The 24,812-nt window shown below is 42.5% G+C and overlaps 1 protein-coding gene across 2 annotated transcripts in view; it reads left to right on the top strand.

Moving 5' to 3' along the window:
• Window positions 1–24,812, top strand: part of plxdc2b (plexin domain containing 2b) — an 80,267-nt gene that overhangs the window by 24,076 nt on the left and 31,379 nt on the right. For both annotated transcript variants that reach the window (XR_013079393.1, XM_076761697.1), the window contains exons 2-4: window positions 9,326–9,549; window positions 19,576–19,722; window positions 22,134–22,203. Coding sequence is in view for 1 of the 2 variants with exons in the window: in XM_076761697.1 (XP_076617812.1) it covers window positions 9,326–9,549; window positions 19,576–19,722; window positions 22,134–22,203 (441 nt within the window). In the remaining variant the exon portion in view is untranslated. The remainder of the gene's footprint in view (window positions 1–9,325; window positions 9,550–19,575; window positions 19,723–22,133; window positions 22,204–24,812) is intronic.

The following is a 24,812-nucleotide window of genomic DNA, read 5'->3' as shown; positions in this document are numbered from 1 at the left end:
GGTGACACTCTGTCGGTGTCACGCTGCACAGTAAAACCCCTATCGAGGGTGAGGCGATTGTGTTGTAAACAATATTTAATATTGATTTCCTTTGAGTGGCTGAAGTCACCACCGCTTTATGGGAAGAGATTGAAGCAATTACAGACTCTGTGTGACTTGGATGTGGCTCACAGTTTGTCAACAGATATATGAAATGTGCTGGGATTGGTTTGGCAGCTTTAAGCCCAGCAAATGGTCCTCTCTTTCCTTTTCGCTCGTCTTCTGTTCAGTATGGACAACAGATGAAGGGAGTCTTAAAATATGTATTTGCGAGGATGCTTGTGCTGTAGATTTTCGGTATATTCAGTCTCTTTGTTAATGCTGGTTTGTGGGAGTGTGTGCCTGGAGGCTGTAGGTGGGAGGATATGGGATTTGGCAAGTTTTTAAGGACTTTCTTGTATGTTTTTCCATTTTTTTTTTAATCTTTTTCTGTAGAACATTAAAAACCTGGGTTATATGTTTACATCTGCTCACTGGGAAATGATCCAAATCTGGGAAAAAAAACATGTGTAATGAATGTTTTTATTTAAGAGGTTTGTATCACTCACATGTTAAGTATTTGAAGCAAATTAAGTTGATTAGAAGGAATTTCATAAGTGGATATGAGGGTTGGCTTTGTACTGGAAAATGGACCGACTGTGGAGTCTGAGAACCACAGTACGTGTTGTCGGTCGATTTGGTCATGATGGATTGGACACTACTGAGAAAAGGGGATGCGTCATTGACTAAACATGTAAAGAGTCATATCGGCTATTGTTATTGCTATCGGCTGTGTGTTCAGTTATTCAATCAAGATATCGCAGTCCTCATGGCTGTCCTTTGCCCTTCCCACTCCTCCTCAGCTCCGCTCTCTTTTGTAACTGTGGGAAATGGCAGGTCCATCGGGCTAAGAGTTCGACCAGTCTCTCTGTGTTTACACAGTGTTCAGCTTAACATTGGGGTGTGGAGAGGTTTGACAGGGTGGAGGGGCGAGGGCCCCGGTGATGTTGATGGATTAGCAGGAAGGACAAGGACAGGCCCAAGGGCCCCGTCTGCCCTCGCCTCGAGCCCTCGCTCCAGAAAGAAAGTGGAAGAAACGCAGTTAATACACTCACATTCACACTCAGTCAATCAATCTCCACCTGCAAGACAATCTACACATAAACATCGAACACACTGCAGACTCATACATCTACACACACACACACACACACACACTTAGAACAAGCCTGTCCACACCACAGCGAATCAATCTTCAGTTAGGCGGCGTTGCCTGGCACAGACGTGCTATTTCTCACACATGCATCACTGTTTGTCTCTGAGTCACCTCTCAGATCGATTGCTTTCAGAGTAACCGAAATGTAGAGGTGGTCAATTAGCCTAAAGAACCCTTGCTAATCAATATGTTTAAAATTACCGTAATTTAGTTCTGGAAGTTGTTCTCGTAATAGCGTTTGAATCAAAGCACATGATATGATGAAAACTGTGAAAAGTGAGTCTGAATTTTTGATTTATCTTACCTACAAATATTATTCACGGTAATGTGTAGTTGGCAAAAAATATACTTTACAAACACGACACAAGTGAGTCAATGAGGTTGTGACCTCAAGTGATGGAGAGATCAACTCCTGGAGAGGCACACTGGACGAAAAGAGCGATCATTGTGTCAAGCATGTCTCAGATGTTCGGTGTGTAGGTGTGTTTCTACCCACAAAGGCTCAGCTGAAGAGTGTGTGAGCCCGGGGGATAAAAGCGAGGCTATTGTTTGTGATGTGGCGTATCAGAATAAAAGTGCAGGCTTTTGTCCTGCTTATCCCTCTCTATTCACCGCTAGAGATGTGACCATTTTCAATTTTAAGGTCTGTTAAGCAGGCACTAAGGACTGTGGGAACAGTGAAAGCGCAGATTTTGTGTTTTCATGGAGAGATTTAGGCAGAGTGAGAAACTGCGAGTTTTCTTCTGTGCAGATGACGATTTTGGCCACGGCTAGCCGGTGACCTGCAAGAATACAGCAATATTACCACAGGTAATGGTCTGCACTGGAGGGAGGAGAAATAATCAGTTACGGGAGGTCCAGTGTCCAGTGATACATTGCCTGCCAGGCTCCGGCACTCTCGTGGTAAAGCGATTCAAGGCCTCGAGGGCTCCTGCTCATTCGCAAAGTTCAAAAGTGGAATGAGAGCCAACAGCAGCGCTTCATAGTCGTACAGTATATCACTCAATCTCCTGAAATATGAGACAGACACTGTGCCTGACTGGAATCCTGAATTCCTGAACGCCTGTGTCACTCAGGAAGCGCACTTCTCTTTGTAATCCCGCTGTCTCCTGACTGCCTGCAGCCCTCAGTGCCTGGCTGTTTGTCTCTTTGCCAAAGCATTTTTGTATACACTTCCTGCACTGACCAACGCCAGAGCCAAGACAACCACCAATTACATAAAGAAAGCCGCGGCGGTGACAGCAGACTCCATGATGGTTTACTCCAGCACTTTAAACCCTGTGTTTTGGGGTTTGATACTGTGTGCTCGGGTATGTTACTGGGTGCTTTGTGGCTTAGCCTGCTTGGATTGTGTGTCCAGTGCATTTAGTTGTTTTGAGAAGAATCTCGTAAGGCAAATTGGAACATTTTCACAGAAATACCAATTATGTTCTTCAAGGTTAAAGCCTTGATTAAAATGATCTGGACCTGAAGCCAGACACTTGCCACCTCCTGTTTCCCCCCTCAGTCTCCTTCCCTCCGTCTTTCCTCTCCAACATGCAGTCGTGACACCTGCCCTCTTCATAGGCGCCATGTCACCCCAGGCACAGCAAACGCAACATTAGTCTCCGTCTAATGAATTCCCTCCACCTTCCATGCTCTGCAGATTGTAATTAACACCTTGAGAGTTTAAAAATGGGCTTTTATTTATAGCCCCCCTTTCACACCTGCCCTTTTTCTCATTTGGGCGACATGCAAGAAATGCCTGCTCACCACAGAGTGTTGGATTAGAGATTATTTTGTCCCTTATTTGTTAACCGCTTCTGGCGTAGCCCCTACTTTTCTGATATATCTATAGACGGGTGAAAATTCAATATTAAGTCACTACATGATAAAATCACATTCGAATGTTTCTTCATGCTTTGCCTAGATCCATCTGTGGGCTACTGAAGTTATAAATCATTATTGAAGATTTTAGATGTAATGTCCTCAACAAGCAAGTTAATATGATTCAGAGAGAGAGAGAGAGAGACACGTATCTCTATCTACAGTCCTAATCTGGACCTCAGGGGACGTTTGTGTTGCAGTGCTTTGACTTGGAAAGGTGTGACTAATTGTCGGCAAAACAAAATCTCTCATATAATCAGGCATTCATGACAGGCAGGACGCTTGATGCCTCTGTCTGTAGTCAAAGTCATCATATATTTAGCGGAGAAACCTGGCGTGTCATTGAGTTTTCTGAAAGAAGAATGTTTTGGTCTCTCCTGCACTATTTAATTTTCCTGTCTTAGCTTCTCTCACGCACCGATTATCTGAGGTTTAGACATATCTCACATTTAATCTATATAAATTTTCTGTTTTATCACGCCCTTCATCACTTTATGAGCGCTGTTTGAAACTGGATCTCTTTTGCAGGTGCTGCCTCTCTGTCTGCCGGTGTTTAACTTTCTCCTGCCGTCAGCTTTTCGACTTTATGTGTTTGCTTAATGACAGGCTGCGATTTTTAAGAGAGGATGTGTAAAAAGCAAGCTTCGGCAGGTTAGAAAAGCACACTTTGCTCTGCATGATCATTTCAGACAGTCTCCTGTCTGTGATTTCTGTGGATTCTGCTTTATGTGGAGGCAGCAGTAATGGTTAATGTGTCTCTCAACCCCAGGCCATAAAGATTTAAACGGTCTGCTGTAGGATTACTGAGCATCACACATGCTGTGCATTTAAATATGACAATGGAGCATGTAGTGTTGTAGTTTTCTGTGTGTAATCTATAATCTATGAACACACAGGAAGGAATAGAGACGCTCCTTCAAGAACTCACATCTAGTCAAGATCAAAACAGCAGCCATCTCCTATTAGACCCAGTTTATGAACTAATCAGTCATATTAAGTGTCTCATCTTTTCTATCTCTGCCTCATCATTTTAGCATCAGCCAAGGCTGATAACACTCCGTCAGGACTTTCCATATTTTTGAGTCTCTGTCTGTTGTCATTGCTCTTGCTCTGAGATGATCCTGATCGTAGCTCGGCTTGTAAAGTGAAACCATGCTCCTCGTCGGTGGGTCAGTGTCAAACACGACGTCAGGCACCAACCATTCTAAGATGAAACAAGGACTTGATTGCATTGCAAATTAATTAGAATTATTGTGGTGTGTGGCATTGGTTCATGCTATATCTTTGTCCCTATCCAAATAACATTGAATATAATGAAGCAAAAATGCCAGACATTCTCCATTGTCAGCTTCTCAAAACAAGGATTAGCTCAATTGCTCTATTTTATATTATTTTGAATGTAATATTGTGGGACCAGACAAAAAAAGCAGTTTGACTACATCACATTGGTCTGTTTTCACAATGTTCTGACATTTTAGAGACTAAATAAACGGAAATATCTGAAGGGTCAGTTGCTGTTGTTTTTGCGTGGAGACAAAATTACAGATGGATTTCTCAAAACTCAGACATGTAAAACCATGACTAGCTACTGAACCGTGCAAGTGAGAAAATGTACTCTTTTTTTTCCTAATTTGGGTGAATTGACTAAATAAAACATTATCACACAGCTTAAAGGTTTCTGTACGGCTCAGATTTTGCTGAATGCATTATTGTTTGCTAGTTCTTTGAAAGTATGTGTGAGAGAGAGAGAGATGGAGTGCTTCTCCTGACAAATGTTCCCAATGAATCACTGCTAATGAAGAGACCAAGACATGTTGAATGGAGGAAAAATTGCAATGTTCTCCCATATGATCTGGAGCGATGCCATTAATCACATTGCCAGTTTTTCATGTAAGAATATGTTGAGCTCTGTTCTTACAAGAGGCCTTTCATCACACAAGTTATCTACATTTTTATTGTTATTTCGAAGCTACAATTGGCACAATTCCAGTAAAATGATGGGCCTCAGCAATAGTTATGCTAACTTAAATCTGTGTTGACCCTGTTGAGTTGATCTGCACAGAGTCCACACTGTAAGGGTCCTCCTGAGTGCCTGGCAGGGTCTGCTGGTACACTGATAAAACAGCTTTCAGTGGGCACTAAATTAAGCACTCTGACATCCAGCGATAGAAAGGCTAAGAAACCGTAGAGGGATGTGACTTTCTTATCCTTTTTCTGCTGAAAACACAGTCAAACACTAGCATGCACAAATGCAACGAAGCATCCCACCTCCTCTACTTGCCAGCCATGTGTGGCAGTCTCCTGTCAGCAACACTGAGTCAGGTGGGAACTAAGCGAAAAGAAGGGAAAACAAGCAGGAACTGAATGAAAGAAGGGGTGCAGACAGCACCTTTATTCTGCGGTTTTATGACCTCCTAAACGTCCTTGAAACGTTTTAGGTGGAACCGAATTACAGTCCCTCCGGTGTTTGTGAATCAGAGGTGTTGACAGGCATGAGTCCAGCCAACAAGGCTGCTTGACAGAGTCAGGGTGAAGGTATGCAGGGGCTTTGAGATGCACTGAAAGAAAAGTAGAAGGGGAAAGATTTCCTTTCGCACAAAAGGTGAGGAACAGTCTCACACTGAGGAGAAGCCTTGTCCTGCTGGGGGGTTATTTTAAGTGTCCCTCAGGGGTCTGCCCTCTGTGTCCTCCCATATGCTTGACAAAAGACTCTGAGTTTCCCCTGGATAATAAGAATCTGCTGCCCCTGAGTCACGGAGGTGGTGTTCACAAGAGAAATGCAGGTGCATGTGCCCCTATGAAGGGTGACTCATCATGACTGTTCACAGGGGGGCATGCTGGGAAAAGAGCAGCCATTTATTCAAGGCCCCTATGTTGTGGTCATGGTGTGTTTTAAAGCATCCGCTGTTTGCCAGCTTTCCATCGTATGTTGAGGAACTGACAAAGATCCTTTGAAGGATGAAAATAGATGTTTAGGTGCCTCTTGGATTAAAGTATAGGATATAACTGCTGTTGACAGGAAGTTTGCCTGGGCTACTTTGTCTGCATGGGTGTGACTAATGACCATTAGGCATAGAGTGAGTGTCATGAAGTATTAGTGGTATGGGGTGAGAATGAGATCAGGAGAGCTGCCAGCACTTCCAACTAGTGGCCTTAAAGTTGTATTTACGCACAAAGGCAAAGTATAACACAGGTTATTCTGCAAGAGGAGGCACTATGAATGAACAAAGACACCAATTTTGCCCAGCAAAAAATTACTTGCGTGGTGTTGGAAAAAATAGGACAAATATGCTTGAGCAGGGTTGCAACTTTGTGAGAGCTAGCATGGCTAGCAGGCTAACAACAGCAAGATGAAAATTTATTCTGACACACAGCTAACTGCTAACTGCTCTGTGTGCTATACCGCCCCCTCTGGAAATTCTGTGACAGTACTGTTGTGTGAGAGGGTGACTGCTTCTCCTGCTGCGGTTTATCTCCTTTTTTTTGTCTGTGAGTATCAAACATAACATGTTGTAAGCAAAATATTGTTGCTGTATTTTTGTTTTGCTGAAGGTTGGGTCTCAAATTCAGCTTACTGTGAGCTAGCATAAATGAAGACTGGTAATTAGCATTGTTAGCTATGACTCAGCATATTCTGTCTGTTAGGAGTTGTTTAGCAGAAAGCGGTTGGGGCTTTCATGAATTTGTATTAGTTTTTTAATGTCTGTAATTTTACTTGTTTGTCAGTTGTGCTCATTTGTGAAGCTTCAAGATAACCAAGAAAAGCTACACCTTGAGTTAACTTGTGGTCTTCAAAATCTTAACTAGCTAGCTAGTTAGCAAGATAAACTAGCCAGTCACCCCGTGACTTAGCTAGCTAGCTAGCAAGCTAAGCTAACTGTCTGGCTTTGATAAAGACAACTCTTGCAGAAAGTGCTACAGGAGACATTGAATGTTCTGTTTGTTTACAAGAAAAAGGTATGTATAATACCTTATTTAACTATTTTGTTTAAAATCAGGTCAAGTCATCAAATGTACTGTCAGTGACATCTTGTAGCAACAAAAGCAAACAACCTCAAATTCGAAATTGGGTTCTGATTTTGATCAACATATAGATAAACTCTGTTCTAGTTTGTCAAATTATGGTGCAAAACAGAGCATTTATGCCTCACTCACTTCAAAACCAGTGAGAAGAACGCACTCAAACCATTAATACAGAAATCTTTCATATAACTTTGGCAAATAATATAAGATGTGTTTATGTTCATAGAAAGCTGTAAAAGCTTTAAAATAGCATATTATGGAAAGAGATTTTTAGGGACAGTCTAAAATACACAGAAAAGTATTAGGCCTTGATTGGAAGTTTTTTTGGAGTTTCTTCCAGATATGTGGCACTTAAAAGATGAATGCTGCCTCTCTTAGTTTTGTAAAGTGGGTCCATAATTCCACCAAGATTTGTGACAGAGGAAGGTTGTTATCATTACTGATTGAACGTGAGCGTTAACTTTTAATTGTTCTGCTTTGGCTCTGAAAAAATTAGCCGCAAATTGAGCTTGGCCCTCTTTCTTACTCTTTGCTGTGCCTTCTGCTCAATTAAACTGTACATCAACATCCACCTCAAAGAGCAGATTGGTCTCTTTGCCTCTTGCTTTGCCGATGCTCATTATAAAGTGAATCTGTCAGCTTCCACTTTGGGTGAATTAGCATCTGAAGCGCCTCCGCTTGCTTTCACCACCTCTCTCCTCGTCTCCTGAGAACCACTGGTCGGGGGCCCGGAAAGAGGAGAGAGGAGAGAGGAGGACGACAAGGAGAAAGAAATGTGAGCGTGAGAGAAAAGAGGCAGAGAGGAAAGGAGCGGAAAACGCGCTCTGCTAGTTAAACCCAGTGACCTCTGTCTCGTAAAAAACAAGCAACTGAGTAATAGTAGAGGATTCAGCAGTATTTTCTAGCCTAAAGTCAAAACTATTTGTAGCTGCAGCAGCATGCAAGCACTTTGTAAACTTTGTGTTTGGATGAGTACTATGAAAATAAAGTTTATTACTAATTGTATTTAACCGTTTAATCCTATTAGGGTCATGGGGAGCAGGAGCTTATCCAAGCATGCTGAGCATTAGCCTGCAGGCAGGGAAACAAGCCTGCAGCCCATCACAGGGCTAACAGATAAACAGACGTGCCTGCTCTCACTCATACCTGCTGATGATTTAACATCTCTAATCCATATGATTTGGGGAAACCCATGCCCATGTAAGCAAATGGAGAACACGCATCCTTTTCAGGTTTAAAGCTTAACTATTGCATCGGTAGGGAAAGCAAGGGAGCAGGAAATAGAGGCAAACCCACGTAAATAAACGTGATGTGATAAATCTGTTGCAGAGAGCTGGTTATAAACCCGTTGTTTCATGTTTGGTCTGTGTTATGTTCCAACTGGCTTGTTGCAAATGAACCAAGAGGTGCGTTTATCAATTGTCAGCCACGAGGAAGCAGGACTCAAATGAAATGTGTGGCCTGTACTGTAACACCATGAAAGGACAGGCTACTGTGTGCTTTCTACATTTCGCTGCTAATAAACAGAGACTAGGACACAAGGACAGCACCTCTGTTTTAACTCCTTTTCAGGGAAAATTCACTCACTCAATTGCTCGTGTGTGTATCTGTTACCATTGTTATGTAATTTTCTTGCATATTCAATCCTCATTTCAATCCTCATTTCAATCCTCACAGTGATGCAGCACATTTCGCCTCGGATCCAGCAGTCTGTCTCAGGCTCGGTTAATCAGTTCCGTCAGTGTTTACATTAACACAGTACCATTTTTCACCTGTCGCTCAGCATCTCATTTCACACTCTGGGATAGGTATGATTTTGTATGACTGTGGCCCACTGATCTGTGTGATGGCTGCTGAGTCATTCCTAATGTGCATCTGTTTCAAGCAGTGATATTTCTCCACAGGGAAATGAGAAAAGTCTGCAGAGACCATGAGTTATGAGGGAGCAGCAGAAACACAATAGCCTGAGTAGTCTCCGCCTCTGTGATTTGACTATTGCCTATACTGAAAGTAAAAATATTATTCTCCTGTGTAGTTATTTTTCTTGCACAACCCACCAATTTGCAAAACACTGCATACAGTGGAAGTATATATGTGGTGACCTACTGCAAATTTAATGACATGAAATTACCACTTTAGGGTGATTTGGTTGCACTGATGTTTTCTTTTGTTGCTGACATGTTTTTTTTCCTGTCTCCTCAGGGGTCTCTTACTCATATGTGCAGGAGCAGGCAGGAGATGAGGACACAGCAGTGGACGTGAAGCTGTACAGTCACCGGTGGAGGAGATGGCTTCCCCCAAAACCTCGTAACATGGACAGTAACAGGGCCAGTCAGGAACAGGACCAGGATCCTGTGCAGGAGGAGCCCGAGGGCTTCCCAGGCCTGCTGTCTGCAGAGGACACAGACAACAGCTCCCAGATAGAGGTAGGTGATTCACATCAATATTAAACTGTTGCTCCACTGAGTTTAGGCATGACTCTTCTGTGACTCTAAGGGAGCGTCATGAGGGTTGTCTTTAGTGTTTATTGGAAGACCATCCACTTGCATTGTGGGAGGTGTAGCATCCAGGGCTTTTGGAGATTGACCCATACAAAGTCGGGATTTCTCAGCTTCTGCCACATTGATTTTGGCAGTTTGTTTTATTTAACTACTCAACAAATTTATGGAAATTTGATGCAACAGTAAATCTCTGAAGCTCTTTTTAATTGTGTAGGTAAGCAACATTAAAAGCCTTGTACGTCTTGACTTATTTTGGCTCTTCTGAGGGCTGTGTGAGAGTGTGCTTGATTGACATCTTTGTGATCCTTCTTTCTATTTTATGCCTTGTTTGTGTCAAAGTAATTCTAATTATGAGTTTCAGAATCTTAAATAGTGTAGACAACCTCTAAGTCATAATTATGACTGGGGAGCTCTAAAATACCTAACTTTGCGCTTCATAATACAGAAGTGCCTCAAAGTCGAGCAAACATGGACGACTCACATTAGTGAAAGTCAATGTAATTAAACCCGAATGCAGTGGATACAGTGTTATATTGTCAATGCACAGTAATCACAGCAATCACACGACTGCCTTGAGTAGTCTGATGATATAATCACTGGCAAGTCGAATCTTTCCCATCGCTACCGTCCGTCCAGATGGGCAGAGGTGTGCTGCTGGGAATTACGTGAGGTTTCCGGACCCCTTAAAGGTGTAATTTGTTCTGTCCTTGCAGGTGCAACAAAGTGAGGTAGATGTCAATCAAACAGCCTGAACAAGCTCCTGCAAAGAGCCTTAATGATTCAATAATATGTGAAATCAGCTGTGTGAGTGCAGGATGGGTGTGCAGGGCTTTTAAAGTATTTGTTGTGTTTTATGTTCTACTCAAAGTGCTGGTGTGATAGATCAAGTGCATCCATGACTCACAACCAGTCGAAAGTTTTAAGATACAATGCACAAAGTTACAGAACTACAGCTACAACAAGTATTTTTTTTCTCTTGACAAACATACTTGCCACAGAGTCAATTTAGCTGCAGTTCTGGAGCTTTTGATATTTGCCCAGCTGTCATGAAAATGTAGATGCTCAAATTTCCATTTGTTTTCTGAGCCTGTCGTCCATGTTAGCTTAAAAATTGAGTTTCAGAGTTCACTCACTGTTTTCATGTTAAGTGTTTTAGTGGATAATCATCACTTGCCTCATGACTGATTCTTTAGTCATGCAAAATGAATTACAGCATTAATGGGGCATGAATAGAAAGTGGACTGGAAAGAGTTTCATTTTATATGATTTGTCTATAGTATGTTGTTATTTCATGGAATGAAAAATGGTGTCCTGGAACTGCGGCACATGATTGTGTTGAATAATCATAATCCCATTAATTAATAGCATTCAGTGTTTGCCATCACCATCTTCCTGCTGGGTTAATATGAACCAGCTTCATTGTGGCTCAGTTCAGATCAGTGCACCTCCAACAGAACATAACGGCTCAGGCAGTAAAACATTCCTGTCTCCTAAAAAAGCCAACTAATACAAAGAGAATGAATCGATAAAGCCGTCTGTTGAGCTGTACCTAAAAATACTCTTTGGTTGCTTCCCTTGAGCAATTATAAATCTCCTCAGAAGAGTGGATGTTTCATAATGAAAAAGAGGACTAGGAGTGGCCTTTGAGGATTAATATTTTATATCAAATTAAGCTCAGCCCTCAGGTGTTCATCTACCTTCTGTGTGAGACTGGATCCTCTTAAACTTGACCTCGTAGAGACCAGAACAGGAAATTAACCTGGCCTCCCACAGTTCCAGGGGGTTGGTGGAGCTGCTGGAGATTGATAGCTGCGTCCGGCCCGTGCTTGTGTCTACGTAAATTAAAGGCATCGCCCGTGTCCTCTTGTTATGGCGTCTTGGCCGGCGCACAGCGTCGAGGCGTTCTGTCATAATGATGGCGGCCGCCCGGGCTTAGACAGCTCGTTAAGTTTTCCTGTGGCTTCTAATCATCTCAGGTTCACAGCCCCGCGTCTCTCAGTGAGGAGGGGGGAGGGCTTTGATCGTCAGCTGTAAACACTCACACACACACACACGCATACGCCACACTTCAAACTTCACACAGACCTTCATGTATGGACACAACTGGAGACACACTAATGCATACACACGCGCACTGCAGATGTCACATCCACACGCACACTCACTCTCGCGTGCATGCACACATACCATCACACAAACATGTCCGCCCTCATTGTTGTCCCTCTCTGAGGCTCATTTGTTGTTGCAGGATGGAGAAGCAGTCCACGGCACAAACACGCTGTCATTCCTCCTGTGATTATTCAACACACACACACACACACACACACACACACACACACACACACACACACATTCCCTCACCTGCCTCTAACACTTTGTTGACATGTGAAAGCCTTCATACTGTATTCAGAGGGCAGAAACAGTCGAGCTGAAATCTTCCACCCAGCAGTGAGCTGCATGGATCTAAAGACTTGTCTCCGCTGCTCTGAATGAGCTTAACTGACGAAAGACAGACAGAGGAGGGACTGTGTGCCCACCTCGAGGAAAAATCTACCCTTAGACACACACATAGCCATATATCATTGTATATCTGTGATGTTGAACACATTCCCAGAGTTATTTTGTGTCATAATTTATGTTTTTTGGCACGCCTACCGTCCATCACCCCCTTCAATCCTTCACTCAGTGATTTGGAACTATATTTCCTGTCTTCTCTCAAATAGTCTGTTGAAGATTTGTCCCTTGTGGAAACAGGTTTCTCTGACTCTCTCACCATTGATTTCTTTTTAAATGATTCATGGCTTTTGCTGAAAAAGAGTGAGTTCAGAATTCTTTCATTTTGGAGAGGCTGGCAACAAGAAATGATGTTAATTATTGATATTTAGATCCCCTCCAGACATGCATTTCTGATATGGTTTTTCCACAAAAAAGTTCTTTTATCTTGTTAAAATCCTTAAAATTACATCTACTCCTCCTCATTAAAAGATTACCAATCTATGATTTTGCAAATATGTGGCATTTCAAAAGTTTAACTGCTTCACAGGAGATTTCTCAGTGTTTGTGCATCAGAGGATTCATGTTTCCACATTGCAGTTACAGAAGTTGAATACTGGACCAGGATTGGCTTCCAATCTAACTGTGATGTCACAAATCATGCTCGCACATCTTCAAAACCGGATCTTCAATGAGAATAGAGAAACTTTCCACTTTCAGCAGATGAATGTGAAAACAGCCTTCTAGCGTCAAATTCTGCACATACATCAATCTGCACAGTGAAGCTCAAACATTCAACTGTAGGAACAAGAAGAAAAACAGTTTTTAGTGAAGGGGAGCTTAGAGATAGATCATTTTGTTTAATTACAGCTACACCGAAAATGTATTGTTTTGAAAGAATGATTTGACATTTGAGAAGATTGATACCACTGTCACTTCTGTCAGTTTAGCATGAAGCTATGGCCAGTAGCCAGTTAGCTTAGCTTAGCATAAAGACTGGAAAGTGGAGTCTCGACATCTCCACAAAAACCCAAGGAACTGGAGTGAAATAGTTCAGCTTTGAACTCACTGTAAAACCACAACATTTTGTTTTTGCACAAATGAAATCTGACGTGTTAATTAGTGAGCATGAGACGTGCTGGTACGTGTCAGGCTAGCTGTCTCCCCATGTTTCCAGTCTTTATGCTAAGCTATGCTAATTGGCTGCTGCCTCCAGCCTCATATGTACCATACACACGTGTAAGTAGTGTCAGTCGTCTCATCTAACCCTTGGCAAGAAACTGAATAAGCATATTTCTATAAGTTTGGCCAATTATCTGTTAGAATATGAAAAACATAAATATCTACAGAGATGCAGTTTAAGGTGTATCATATGCCTCTTAGTAATAGCATGTTGAATCAGCGTTCGCTCCAAATTGCTTTAATTTCCATAAATCAGGCTTCCACTTTTATGAAACTCGTGAAATCTCTCCATCTCCTTCATTGCCTTTGCTTTGAGGACAGTCTGTGTTTGGGTTAACTGGTGTCATAACGCAAGTTTCCAACAATAGATTCATCTCACCTCAACATGCAGGTTCATAACAGTGGCCTTAACGGCAGACTGTCTGACGCCCTGAACGACTGTGACTCAGTGTCAGCTCTCCAGATCATTAACCCAGATTTAACAACCTCTTGACTAAAGGTGTCTTCAAGTCACTGTAAGGTAAAATAAGGCAAGGCTGGAACAAACTGTGGGAGCGGGTCGGTATCACTGAGTTCAAGCCAGGTTTCATCACAGTTTCTTTTATTCAGGAAAGGCAAAGTTTATGCTAGTCCAGACATGCTGTCAGTGATGGCTTGTGGCTGTTGTGTTTTTGTTGTTTGTTATCTTCCAGAGTTGCTGGTTCAGAGCAGTTTCTTCAGTCTAGCCTGTCTAGGATCGTAGTTTTTAGTTCCCAGACATTTCATAATCCCAGCTGTCAGGTTGTCCTGCACTGTAAATTAACAGTGTGTAATGTTTATCAACACAATCTCCTCATTTATGTTAGTGAGAACACTATATTGGCATTTCAGAGGTGCAGATGCAGAAAGCTGTGGCGAAGAAAACTCAGGAGTAATCACTGAGCCACTCAGTTAAAATTAAGTGTGCATTCCTTGTACATACTTTGCAATGTGAATGGCATGTTTGTCTTGTGATTGTTGGATAAAATCATTGTAGCTCTGATAACTTTGCAGAGTTGTCTCGTACAGAAGTGTTTTAAACCACTGTGCAGTGATTTGGTATCAGGTGAACCCTAAAACTCGTGGTTGTATTACTCAAACTGGACTTCTTGCATATAGTGCCATTTCTGTTCTCAACACCAGCTCAGTCTGACAAATCGGTGGAAAACCCCGTCTGCATACCAAGCGAGCCGACACGGGGTCCTGACCTCAACTTTTAGAAACTGCTTTAGAGGTCGCTCACAGCTGTCAGGTGGCACCGTTTCAGTTCAGAACTTTATGAGGAGCGTAAACAAACCACACAAACATGCATCCAGGAGACATGTGGCGGCCACTTGGATGGTAAATTGTACGGACTGCTTCTTTTTCAAATCCTGTGTCATATTGCAGCGCCAGTCAACACCACAAGTGAAGCCAAGTCAGACATATAACTCCTCATGTTCCCTCAGAAATAAGTACATTTGAGGGTCTCATTTTCCCGCCTGGCAAAGTACAGCCTGTCCTGATAATTTAACTACTGTCAAACATGTCAGGTTGCCAGTGTAAGCATAAAGTGTATTGGTGTTTGGGGGTGTTGTTTGTATAGCTTACTTTGATGTGTAGTAATAAGGGTGTGGTTTATGCTGAAGACTTGTTATTGGATATCTGGAGCTCAGGAGGCTCTTCGGGGGTTACATGCTTCACTGCATTCACTGTTTATTTGTGTTATTTCTTAAGGGAGAGAATTCACGCAGCGAGGCAGCAAGCAGCTCGGATTGCTAATTTTTATTACTTCACTTGATTCCCAGTACTGCTTTTACCCTCACCACGCTCCATTTTCAAAACCTGCAGCGAATGCAAATTAGGGGGTTTTTTTTCCTTTGTTTGTTTTGCGTCTCAGTTTGTCAGGTCTGTTAAAAAAAAGGATTCCCAGAGGATAATGTGTTTGGAAAGAGATGTTTACTGTCTTTATGTTGTTCAGCGTTTAATGCTGAAATGCTATACGAGCTCAGGCAGCTGCTCCACGGATGAACCTGAAGTTGTTTAAATTTCATTGTGAGTCCAGTCTGCTTTAGGCTTTACTGTCTAACTGAGCGTCATCTCCTGGTGTTAGAGTCGTCTCAGTGGATCAGACAACATTTTGGTTTGCAGTCATTTCTGCAGATGAACAAAGACAACAAAGGTAGTGAGTTTGCAATGACGCTGTGTAGTGAACTCTGTGTGGCTCTACGTCCCTGAAGGTCACTTTAACACGCAGATACATCCTGTCTGAACCAGTGACTGTATTTAAAGATAAGCAATGTGACAGCTCCTCAAAAGCAGAACCATCTCAATCGATCCCTGATGGCTGGCTGCAGTATAGGTCATAAATCCCACTCCCCTCATTATGACAGATGGGTCACGGACCAAACTAAAAAAAGAATTACACATTGTACTATGGTTTCTATTGTTTTAGGTAGGTCTTACCACGCTTTTGTATGTTCAATCGTTCGTTTTTCTGATCGGTTTGTCTTTCATGAGTTATTTAATGCCATGATTGACAGCTAACCTGCAACTGAGCTCGGCAGGTGTTTAGACATGACCTCGATACCACGGGTCCATTCCCAAATGCGCAGAGTCCAAATGACTTTGCAAGATGTCTCGGCCCATGTTCCAGATATTTTGGCTTCATTTTTGTACAGTGGGAAGTTGAGATTCATCGTCAATCAGTCTGAACCCAGCAGCTGTCAAATCCACAACCAAAGACCTAAAGAACTTTCAAATTGTAAATCAGGTGCCTGAATTCACCTCAGACTATAATTTACTTTCTTCTCTCTGTATTGTCACATTTTTTTGAAACAATCACAGACCGACACATGAATTGTATCCAACTGAATAGCAGAGGTCTTGATGGCTCCTCTGTGTTCTGAGGAGGCTGACCGAGTACAGTCAAACTGGGTCCAAATGAAACTCAGGTCAGGTAGCAGCTGACTTATGGCCATTGTCTGTGTGTCAGTATCTCAAATATCCAAGTGAAAATAAGTTTATGCACGTTCGGTTTTGGTAACTTTTCAGCAGGTCTGCTTTGGATTAGCTCTGACATTTTGGATCATACCGGAGTATCCATAATACTATTGAAAGGCAGCAGAATTTGGCTCCTGCAGCACAGACCAGTTTGTGGTTTCACATTGTTGAGTTTCACCACACACACACACACACACACACACACACACACACACACACACAGCAGCAGCAGTACCATCAGGCTGCTACGACTTGCAGGAGATGGAGCGGAGCGATGAATAATGGATCACAGGTATTATCAGCTGATGAAGAGCTGCACACATGAGCGATGGCGCTTTTTCAGACAGTCTGATTTAACTCTGCTCTGTGTGTGTGTGTGTGTGTGTGTGTGTGTGTGTGCAACGTCTTAGGAAAAAGAAGTATGGGGATGGCTGACATGCAGCTTAATCCCAACATATTGGAACATTTATTCAAAGCTCAAGCGCTCCTTGTGCAGTGATGAAATTTTATTTTCTGAGGAGCAGAGACATGGTTGCAGTTGAGGGGATTATGGTTTTCCTTTATTTCTCTGAAAAACATTCGTGAATCACAGCCACGACTACGTCTTCAGTAGCAGCTTTAAGAAACATTTCAAAACATCTTATTTTCTTTAAGTAAAACATCAGCAATAATCTCATAAAGGCAAAGCGATAAATTCCTTTCTTTAGGCTCTCCTGTGTGTTAAGGAGCCATTCAGAAGTGAAAACTATGTTGGCACAAGAAATTCAGGTCTCAGTATAATGCAATATTGATGTGGTGGGCAGCTCGAGTGAAGGCCTCAGACAGAGACGGGAGAGAATGTGGAATAGGTTTCGCACACACAAAATGAATCTTTTCTTCAGTTTGTTTTTGTGTTTAGAGGCAGAAAATGGTCTATTATTGGGTCCATTATTGGCAGCAATTTTGGTTTTCTCCACCTCTGTCTAGCTGCAGTATTTCAGTTTGTGATGGACAGATGAAAATGAGGCAGGGGATGAAGCTGAGCGGCAGGGTCATGCTCCTCCTCTCCTCTCCCTCGTTTCATCATGTATCGTCATCTATCATCCATTATCCTCTTTTGAACTTTTCAGCCATCTTTATTGTCTCTGAGGGTCGACTGGAGTTGTGTGTGTGTTTATCACATAGGTCATGAAGATATATCTGACATGCTTTTACAATACAGTATAGTACTATATATCCATTAATATATAAGAATTTGTTGGCTTATTTTTTAAATAGATTTTAAATGTATGGGTTTGCACTAGCGATACATTTGAAATTGAAAGACTTTTTAGATATTTTTGCCTTCATTTGATCACTGACTATAGAGGTGTAACAGGCAATGACTGGAGGGAGAGGGGGCATAAAGGTCACCTGTTTTTATTTTTGACATCGAGAGTCTGCATATTAAAGTCAGTCACTGTACCAACAAGAAAGAGCCATAAATGGGCCCAATACCAATATACACATGCAGTGTATCTGAAATGTGGGTGGAGGTCTTAAATAAGACTGGCTGTGTGTGCACTTTACACCATTTCTGTGTTGCTGAAAGCACTCTAACAGGCGAGTGGGTGAACTGAACTCCAGTTTGTATTTCCACACATCAGTGTTGAGTACCACACTTCACTTGGTGGCACATTTTGGCACAAGACACAGTAACCCACCAAACCTCTCCGGACCCTTGTGTATTTCTGTGTGTGTGAGGCCATTTCTCTGGTCAAGCACCCTGCACTCTGTTTGCTGTGGTCTCCACCTACACCCAGCTGGACGATGGCACCCTGCCCGCCTTCCCCCTCTCTCTCCCCCGTGAGGGTAAGAACCACCAGCTGGTCTTTCTCACCTCTGTGGAGCCTGTATCTCCCTTCTCCTTCTCCACAAGACCAGAAAACATCTTGTGCTGGTTAGGAGGAAGCTTTACAGCTTTGCATTTGTGTCTACTCCTTTTACAAGTGCCCTTGTTTTCTATTCTGAAAGTAATGTGCTGACTAAGGCTGCCTGCAGGGGCCTTTTTCGCCGACAAGATTTGTCTGCACTTTAAGCTGTGATGAAAGGCCTCTGGCAATGTTTGTTTAAATCTCCAAATTAATCAGAAGTAACACCACCTACACAGCCGAACTCCGTTTTGGTATTTTGATATTTATCAGTCCCACAGAGGCATGGCTAAGCCTGAAACATTATCTTATTGTCTTATATTCCAGGCTGAATATTGTGTAGAGGTATTAGATTATAACTCTCTGAGGGAAATATGACTCCTTGAAGCAAAACGAACTGAACAGGGAAGGATTGTACTTTAATTAATGTTTGTTTCATGGCTTTCTGACAACCAAAGCGCAGTAGCTCAGAATTATACCACCCATATATCAAAGTATCCGCAGAGCTGTGTGAGTTCCTTTTACTCAGATCACAGTCAGATGTTGTGTAAACTTCCCTGGCTCCCCATCCAGCAAAACATCAACTTTAACATTGTTTTAGATAAAAGGCGCAGCTGTAAGGTATCTCATTAGACCCACGGGGAAAGACAGAGGCAATAGGAAGCACACGACACGAGCATTCTTCCTAATTCTGTACAGGAAACATAAAAGCAGACAGACCGCTCCCACGTGGCTTATAAAAGTCCATGAATGTTTGTGTTATAAAAGACAATCCTGACTACGCAGCCTGGTGCAGGCTTTTAAAAGAGTCGAAGAACTCCATTTGCTTCCTGGGTTTTCTATTTAATTTGATTAGCGGGCATTAAAACCACTTTGTGTGCTGATTGTGCCCTAATGAAAACCACAGAGTTGAATGAAAGGACAAAGAGAATGCACACACAGCACGCACAATACAAAGGATTGCATTGTGACATAATCTAATTTAGCAGGTAATTTGTTTTGCAGCAAAATTAAAAATACTCTTTGTTATAGATTTTCCACATGTAGAAGTTTTCTGTTTGCGCAGAGGCTGTAATTGTTTTTTGGAAATTGCAGCTAACTGTGTCGCTTGGAATTTGATTTGGGCTCACAGCAGCTTAGAGGAACAATGAGCCACAGGATGTCTTTATAAATCTGTGTTTATATATTCTTCACACTGTATACCATATCATAAAAGCACAGACTCCATCGGCTTAATTCACAGAGCAACACAGCAATATCTGCTCTCTTCTTCAAGCTGTATTACATCCCTCTAAATAACCTCTGTTGTACTGCGCTTCCTCACAGTCTTAATATTGAGGCTGTTATGTAAACTCACAGGATGCACGTTGTTTTGTCGTTTCTGCAGGAGGATACAGATCATGACTACTACACGTCAAAAACATACAGCCCGTCGGATCCGATGAGCAAGGACTTGTGGGTAAACATCAACCATATGGAAAAGGACAAAGTGAAGATTCACGGGATTCTGTCCAACACGCACAGACAAGCAGCGGTAAGTCGGCATGAGAGGAGAGTTCCTACGTGTTGTGGAAGTTTAAGGTGATGCTCTGCTGCGTTCAAATATACCCAAACCTGGAGGGCTGTTGCTTTACTGCCATTAGCTTAGCTGCGGTTTAATCTTATGTTTAAGATGCAACAATAATGTCGACTGCGGCTGCAACAGCCAGTGGATATTCTCTCCAAAAAAAAAAATCATATAGCAGTAAAAAAATGTCCATCTCACTTTTCAAACATCTTCAAAAGTGTAGATTTGTCTGAACCAACAGTCCAAAACCCAACGAGATTCATTTGAACTTGCATGTTCCAGTTCAGCTGAACTAGTCAGATGCTAAGTGACGCAGCAGCAGCCTCCCATTTGTCTACTCAGAGTCAAGCTTTGAGCTGTTTCAGCCTTTTCTTTCAACACCAATCTGCATTTGGGGGTCTAATCCTCTCACAAACACACACCGTGATGTCATCAGCTACCTGTGCCTGCTAGCCCTTTAGTTTAGCCAGAGATGGAAAAGCTAGCAACACAAAGAAGAGACAGATTTACTCAGTATTCATGTGTACTTTATGCAGTGTATGTTTTACAGCTTCATTGTACAAATATGACGTTATACCCACAAGCCTCAGCTGTTATGTTGTTCCATTGGTTGCTGATAATATGTCACCAGAAAGACTTTACCATTAAAACCACGGAGATGTGGTTGAAAAATAATGTCTTCCTTCTAGCAACAGTTTTAAAAGCTTCTCTGCAGTGAATTTCAGAGATCCCCTCCCTCCACCTCTGCACAAGCAGGTGACCCATGTGAGGCACATACTGATGAAGTCACACAAGGCAGCAGAGCAGTCACAGACTGGGACAAAAACAGAAAAGGCACACAGGGTGAACAATAGCTGGAGAGGAGATAGAATAGAGTCCCACATTGTGCATTCTGCTCCCCTACCTTCAGTCATGTAGTGATGGATTGAACCATACAAGCTATTCTTCTTAGCCACAGACCTGGCAAAGAGACAAGCATTTTCCTCCAATTTGTATAGGAGGGGTGTGGGGGGTTTTTCTGACTTTGGCTTAGTTTGAAATAATGCATAAGTGAATTTCCCAGTTAAGTGACCAGCCATGTCATGCAGAGTCAAAAGGAGATATGGAAATCTTGACTGGATAATTTCATAGAGAGATTACAGTGCAAGAAGAAGTGAAAACCATCTGTGCTGAAAATTTAACCACTGTGTCAGCAGACTAACATTTTAAACAAATAGAGTTTATTACGATGGTAGTTAAAGTCCTGAGAAACTGTATAAAACCCTGAGTGCTGGAGCAGCGTTGGGGAAAGCGTCCATATTCCTTCCTGGCACTGCCGCCTGCCAGAGAGGCTGAAAGGAATTGGACCAATGAGGTCGTAAAACAAAACACAGCCGCAGAGGTCAGCTTCATCACAGGATTGTAGAAAAGTTAAGCTCTGGATCGGCTATATAGTCTGTGAGATTCATTGTGGTTTGCCACAGGATTACTCCTCCCAGCTTAATCAAGGATCATGTATAATAGCTGCATGTTTACTTCCATAACATTTTCTGGCGGTGGTGCTGTCTGACTGTAGCATACTCAGTTCAGGGATAAAAAAGTGGATGCCTAAACCATCGTTTGTGGTGATGTTCTTGAGCAGTTTGGTCCAAGAGAAATTTTAATGTCAGATTGTCGCTTTCAGAAGGTTACAGACATGGTCGACGAAGCACACTGATCCAACATTGGAAAGGTGTCAGCGAAGGGGGTTTCCAAAGCTACATGACCATCCAGCAGCCAGGCTAGCAGCTCTGTGATGCTTTGAGTTTGATGCAAACATCAGCCTCCTCACAATGAAAACGCTAACAGGTTTAATGTTTACCAGGTTCACCATCTTAGTTAGCATGTTAGCATGCTAACATTTGCTGATTGCCTCTAAACACAAGTACAGCTGAGGCTAATAGGAATGTCATAAGTTTTAAAAACATTAGCATACCTTATGTCATGCAGTTAGCATGGCTCAGACTAAAAACATTGAGTAAAAACTGACATATTTAATAGTTTTAACTCACTTTCTTAGCATTTTGCCTGAGTAATGATCAAATTGGACATTTCTTAAAAGAGGATGTGATTTTTCTTGCTTCTTGTACAAAGATGTAATAAAGGTCATATGCAGATATATTTCACCACATTTACATTCTTCTTTAGATCTCTATTTTAGATTTCTGCTCAGAAGTGACACACGCCTCCCAAAGCAGAGCTGATGCAGCACACAGGGCACCTTTTGTGTTTTCTCTCCACATTTCTCTTCTGATCTAAATCCTCTTGTTGTTTTTAAGATGTGAACAGTCTCTTCTCTGATCCTCTTCTTACCTCTATCTTTCTGACCGAGGTCATCTGTCTGTTTTTCCCCCTCACAGAGAGTTAATCTGTCCTTCGATTTCCCTTTTTATGGACATTTCCTGCGCGAAATCACCGTGGCGACTGGTGGTAAGTGAACACTGTTCTTGGACTCTGTTCTCTCAATAGTAGTTATTAGTGTTGTTATTGGATATACTGTATGTGCTTGGCATGTTACACTGTACACAGGCAGTTTTTATTGCTGCCGGGTTTAGGAGGGAATGTGGTAAGGTTTCTAAAATGAGTCCGGGGTGGAGAGACCTTTGTGAAATGGAGAAGAAAACGAGAGTTTCTGCATGTGTTTCTGGTACCTGTGAGTGTGGTGGCGGCTGCACAAAGACATCTCACCTCTGAAAACAGAAAACAATGAGTTATTTCTTTTCTGTGGGAGATTACATCAGAAGATCCAGGGTTGAAAAAGGCTCGTCTGGCACAAACCACCGTACAAAACCACCAACAACGCTCTGCCAGCCAGGCAGTCAGCCTGATACAAGACCATTTACAGCTCTCACCTCTGTGGGATAGTCTGCTAGACTGGGGGATAACAAAACAAACCACTCCCAAGGCTCAGCACCACCAACTCCACACCAGACTTAACTGGAAGAGAAACCAGACCGACGGTTTGGACTGGAAACCGGAGTCCCTCTGCCAAGTGGCCTAGCACACTCTGATAGACGTGGATATGGAGGTGGGGGTATCGGGAGATGTGTATGCGTGGGTTGGACACGTGACACAGCAGACGTGTTTGCCAGAGTGTGCAAAGCAATTTTCCACTTGAGTCTTGACGGCGAAACCACAACACCCCAACCAGCTATTATCACATCAAAGACTAAAGCCCTGCTCTTACCCAACTATTTCAGAGATGTTGTGCTGCGTTTAACTGCCACTGGAATAATAAAGAAATAATCCACCGTGTCTCTTATCATCATTATCATCACTGTCTCATTTTCCCACTTGATCCTCCATCACTGGCAAACTTGAGTTGGTTTCTTTGGCTTCAGAAATGTGCTGGATGATGGTGTGGAGGGATGGACGGGCTCAGATGATACAAGCACAGAGGAGATAACGAGAATTTGCATTCCTCCAGACGGAGATGGAGGAATGAGACTGAGGAGGAGTGGGGGAGCCGAGAAGGAGGAGGCGGCTATCTGCCTCTCGCAGGCCTCTGGGGCTTTTTCTCCAGGACTCCCTCCTCATATCCCTCTGTTTCAGGGCCTATCAGTCAGCTCGTCCTCCTCTCCCCACCGCACCATCTTTTCTCCAAGCTTTCATTGCTGTCAGCGAGTCACTGTTTTTATGAATATTAAATAAACAGTATTTCTTTTTGCTACCTGTGCTCAAACTCCACAGCGGAGTTACAATTACATTTAGTGTTGTCTTTTCAGAGTTACAGTTACTTTCCAAACAGCCCAGCAGCCAGTTCGCAAACACGTTAACGATGTGGGCAACAAGATGGGGCTGGCATGCAGCCTTGTCAAACATATGAGGTCTAAATCCTCTTTCATGGGTTTTTCATTCCATTAAATTGAGAGATACTCTGCAAAAAGTGTCGACCGTAAGAGGAAATTTTGTCTGCTGATTGAAATACAAATCAACCTGACAGACTGTTTCTGCAAATAAATGTAAATACCTCAAAACAAGATAGAGATAAGGACGCATCACTGCACAAATTTCAAGAAAAACTGTTTCTGAGGCTCAATTGTAACCAAAATGGCTCGATAAGATGACCTGATTCAGTGCCATACAGTGCGCCTTACATGCTAGAAAACTGTTCCACCATAAATGTAAAGTTCTTCTGCGTGCTGGTGCCCCACCACATGCAGCCGGTGCTTGTTTTTCTTTGCCCCTGCCCCTCAGACAGTCCACTGCAGGCCACCTCTCCAAGCAATTGTGTTTCCTGAAAAATGTGTTTTACAAAATAAATAAGTAGCGTATCAACGTAATTTGTGGGAGACAGCACTGTGACAAGGATGGGAACTTTTGGGCTTTTTTTTGCCCAGTCATGGCGGTGATTGTTGCCAATTTTCCGTACTCCAAAGTTGTGAAATACAAAAAGCATTTTGTTCTGCGTGCCAGAGGATTGTCCCTTGGTGAGAAATAATGGATCGGAAGGCTGACTCAGTAATGCTCCGTATCAATCAGCAATAAAAAAAAAACAAAACACGAAAAGCAGACATTTCATTTAGATAAAAACCTCGTAGCTTTTTATTTAAAAGACAAAAGACTAAACAGAGTGTGTGTGTGTGTGTGTGTGTGTGTGTGTGTGTGTGTGTGTGTGCGATCCAGTTCTCACTCAGAACAGCTGTGGTAAATATCCTGTAAGTTAAACACAGCTCAGAACCAAGGAACAAAGACCTTATCTAAACACAATGTCCAATAAAGTGAAGCTTTAGTCTAGAAGGGACTGCTAATTCCTGCTCATGTTTTTCTTGGGCATACACAGCCCCGCACTTTTGGAAAGCAGCACATATAAACATAACTTTGGAAGAATTATGCTACTCCATCCCACCATCCTCAAACCTCTTCTTGACCTCAGACTCCTTTATTTCACGTCGACTTTCTTTCTCCTCTTTCAATTTACATCTGTCATTCCTCAGGTACCCCCCTCCCTCCTCTGTCCAGTCCCCCTCTGCTGTAAGTGACGGCCATAATGAATGAATTGCCTCTCTATTGAGCGCCCCGCAGCTCTCAGCTCTTTA

Source organism: Chaetodon auriga, chromosome 21, assembly GCF_051107435.1.
Source record: "Chaetodon auriga isolate fChaAug3 chromosome 21, fChaAug3.hap1, whole genome shotgun sequence".
Classification (NCBI taxonomy): domain Eukaryota; kingdom Metazoa; phylum Chordata; class Actinopteri; order Chaetodontiformes; family Chaetodontidae; genus Chaetodon; species Chaetodon auriga.
This window is presented reverse-complemented; position numbering and strand designations above follow the sequence as displayed.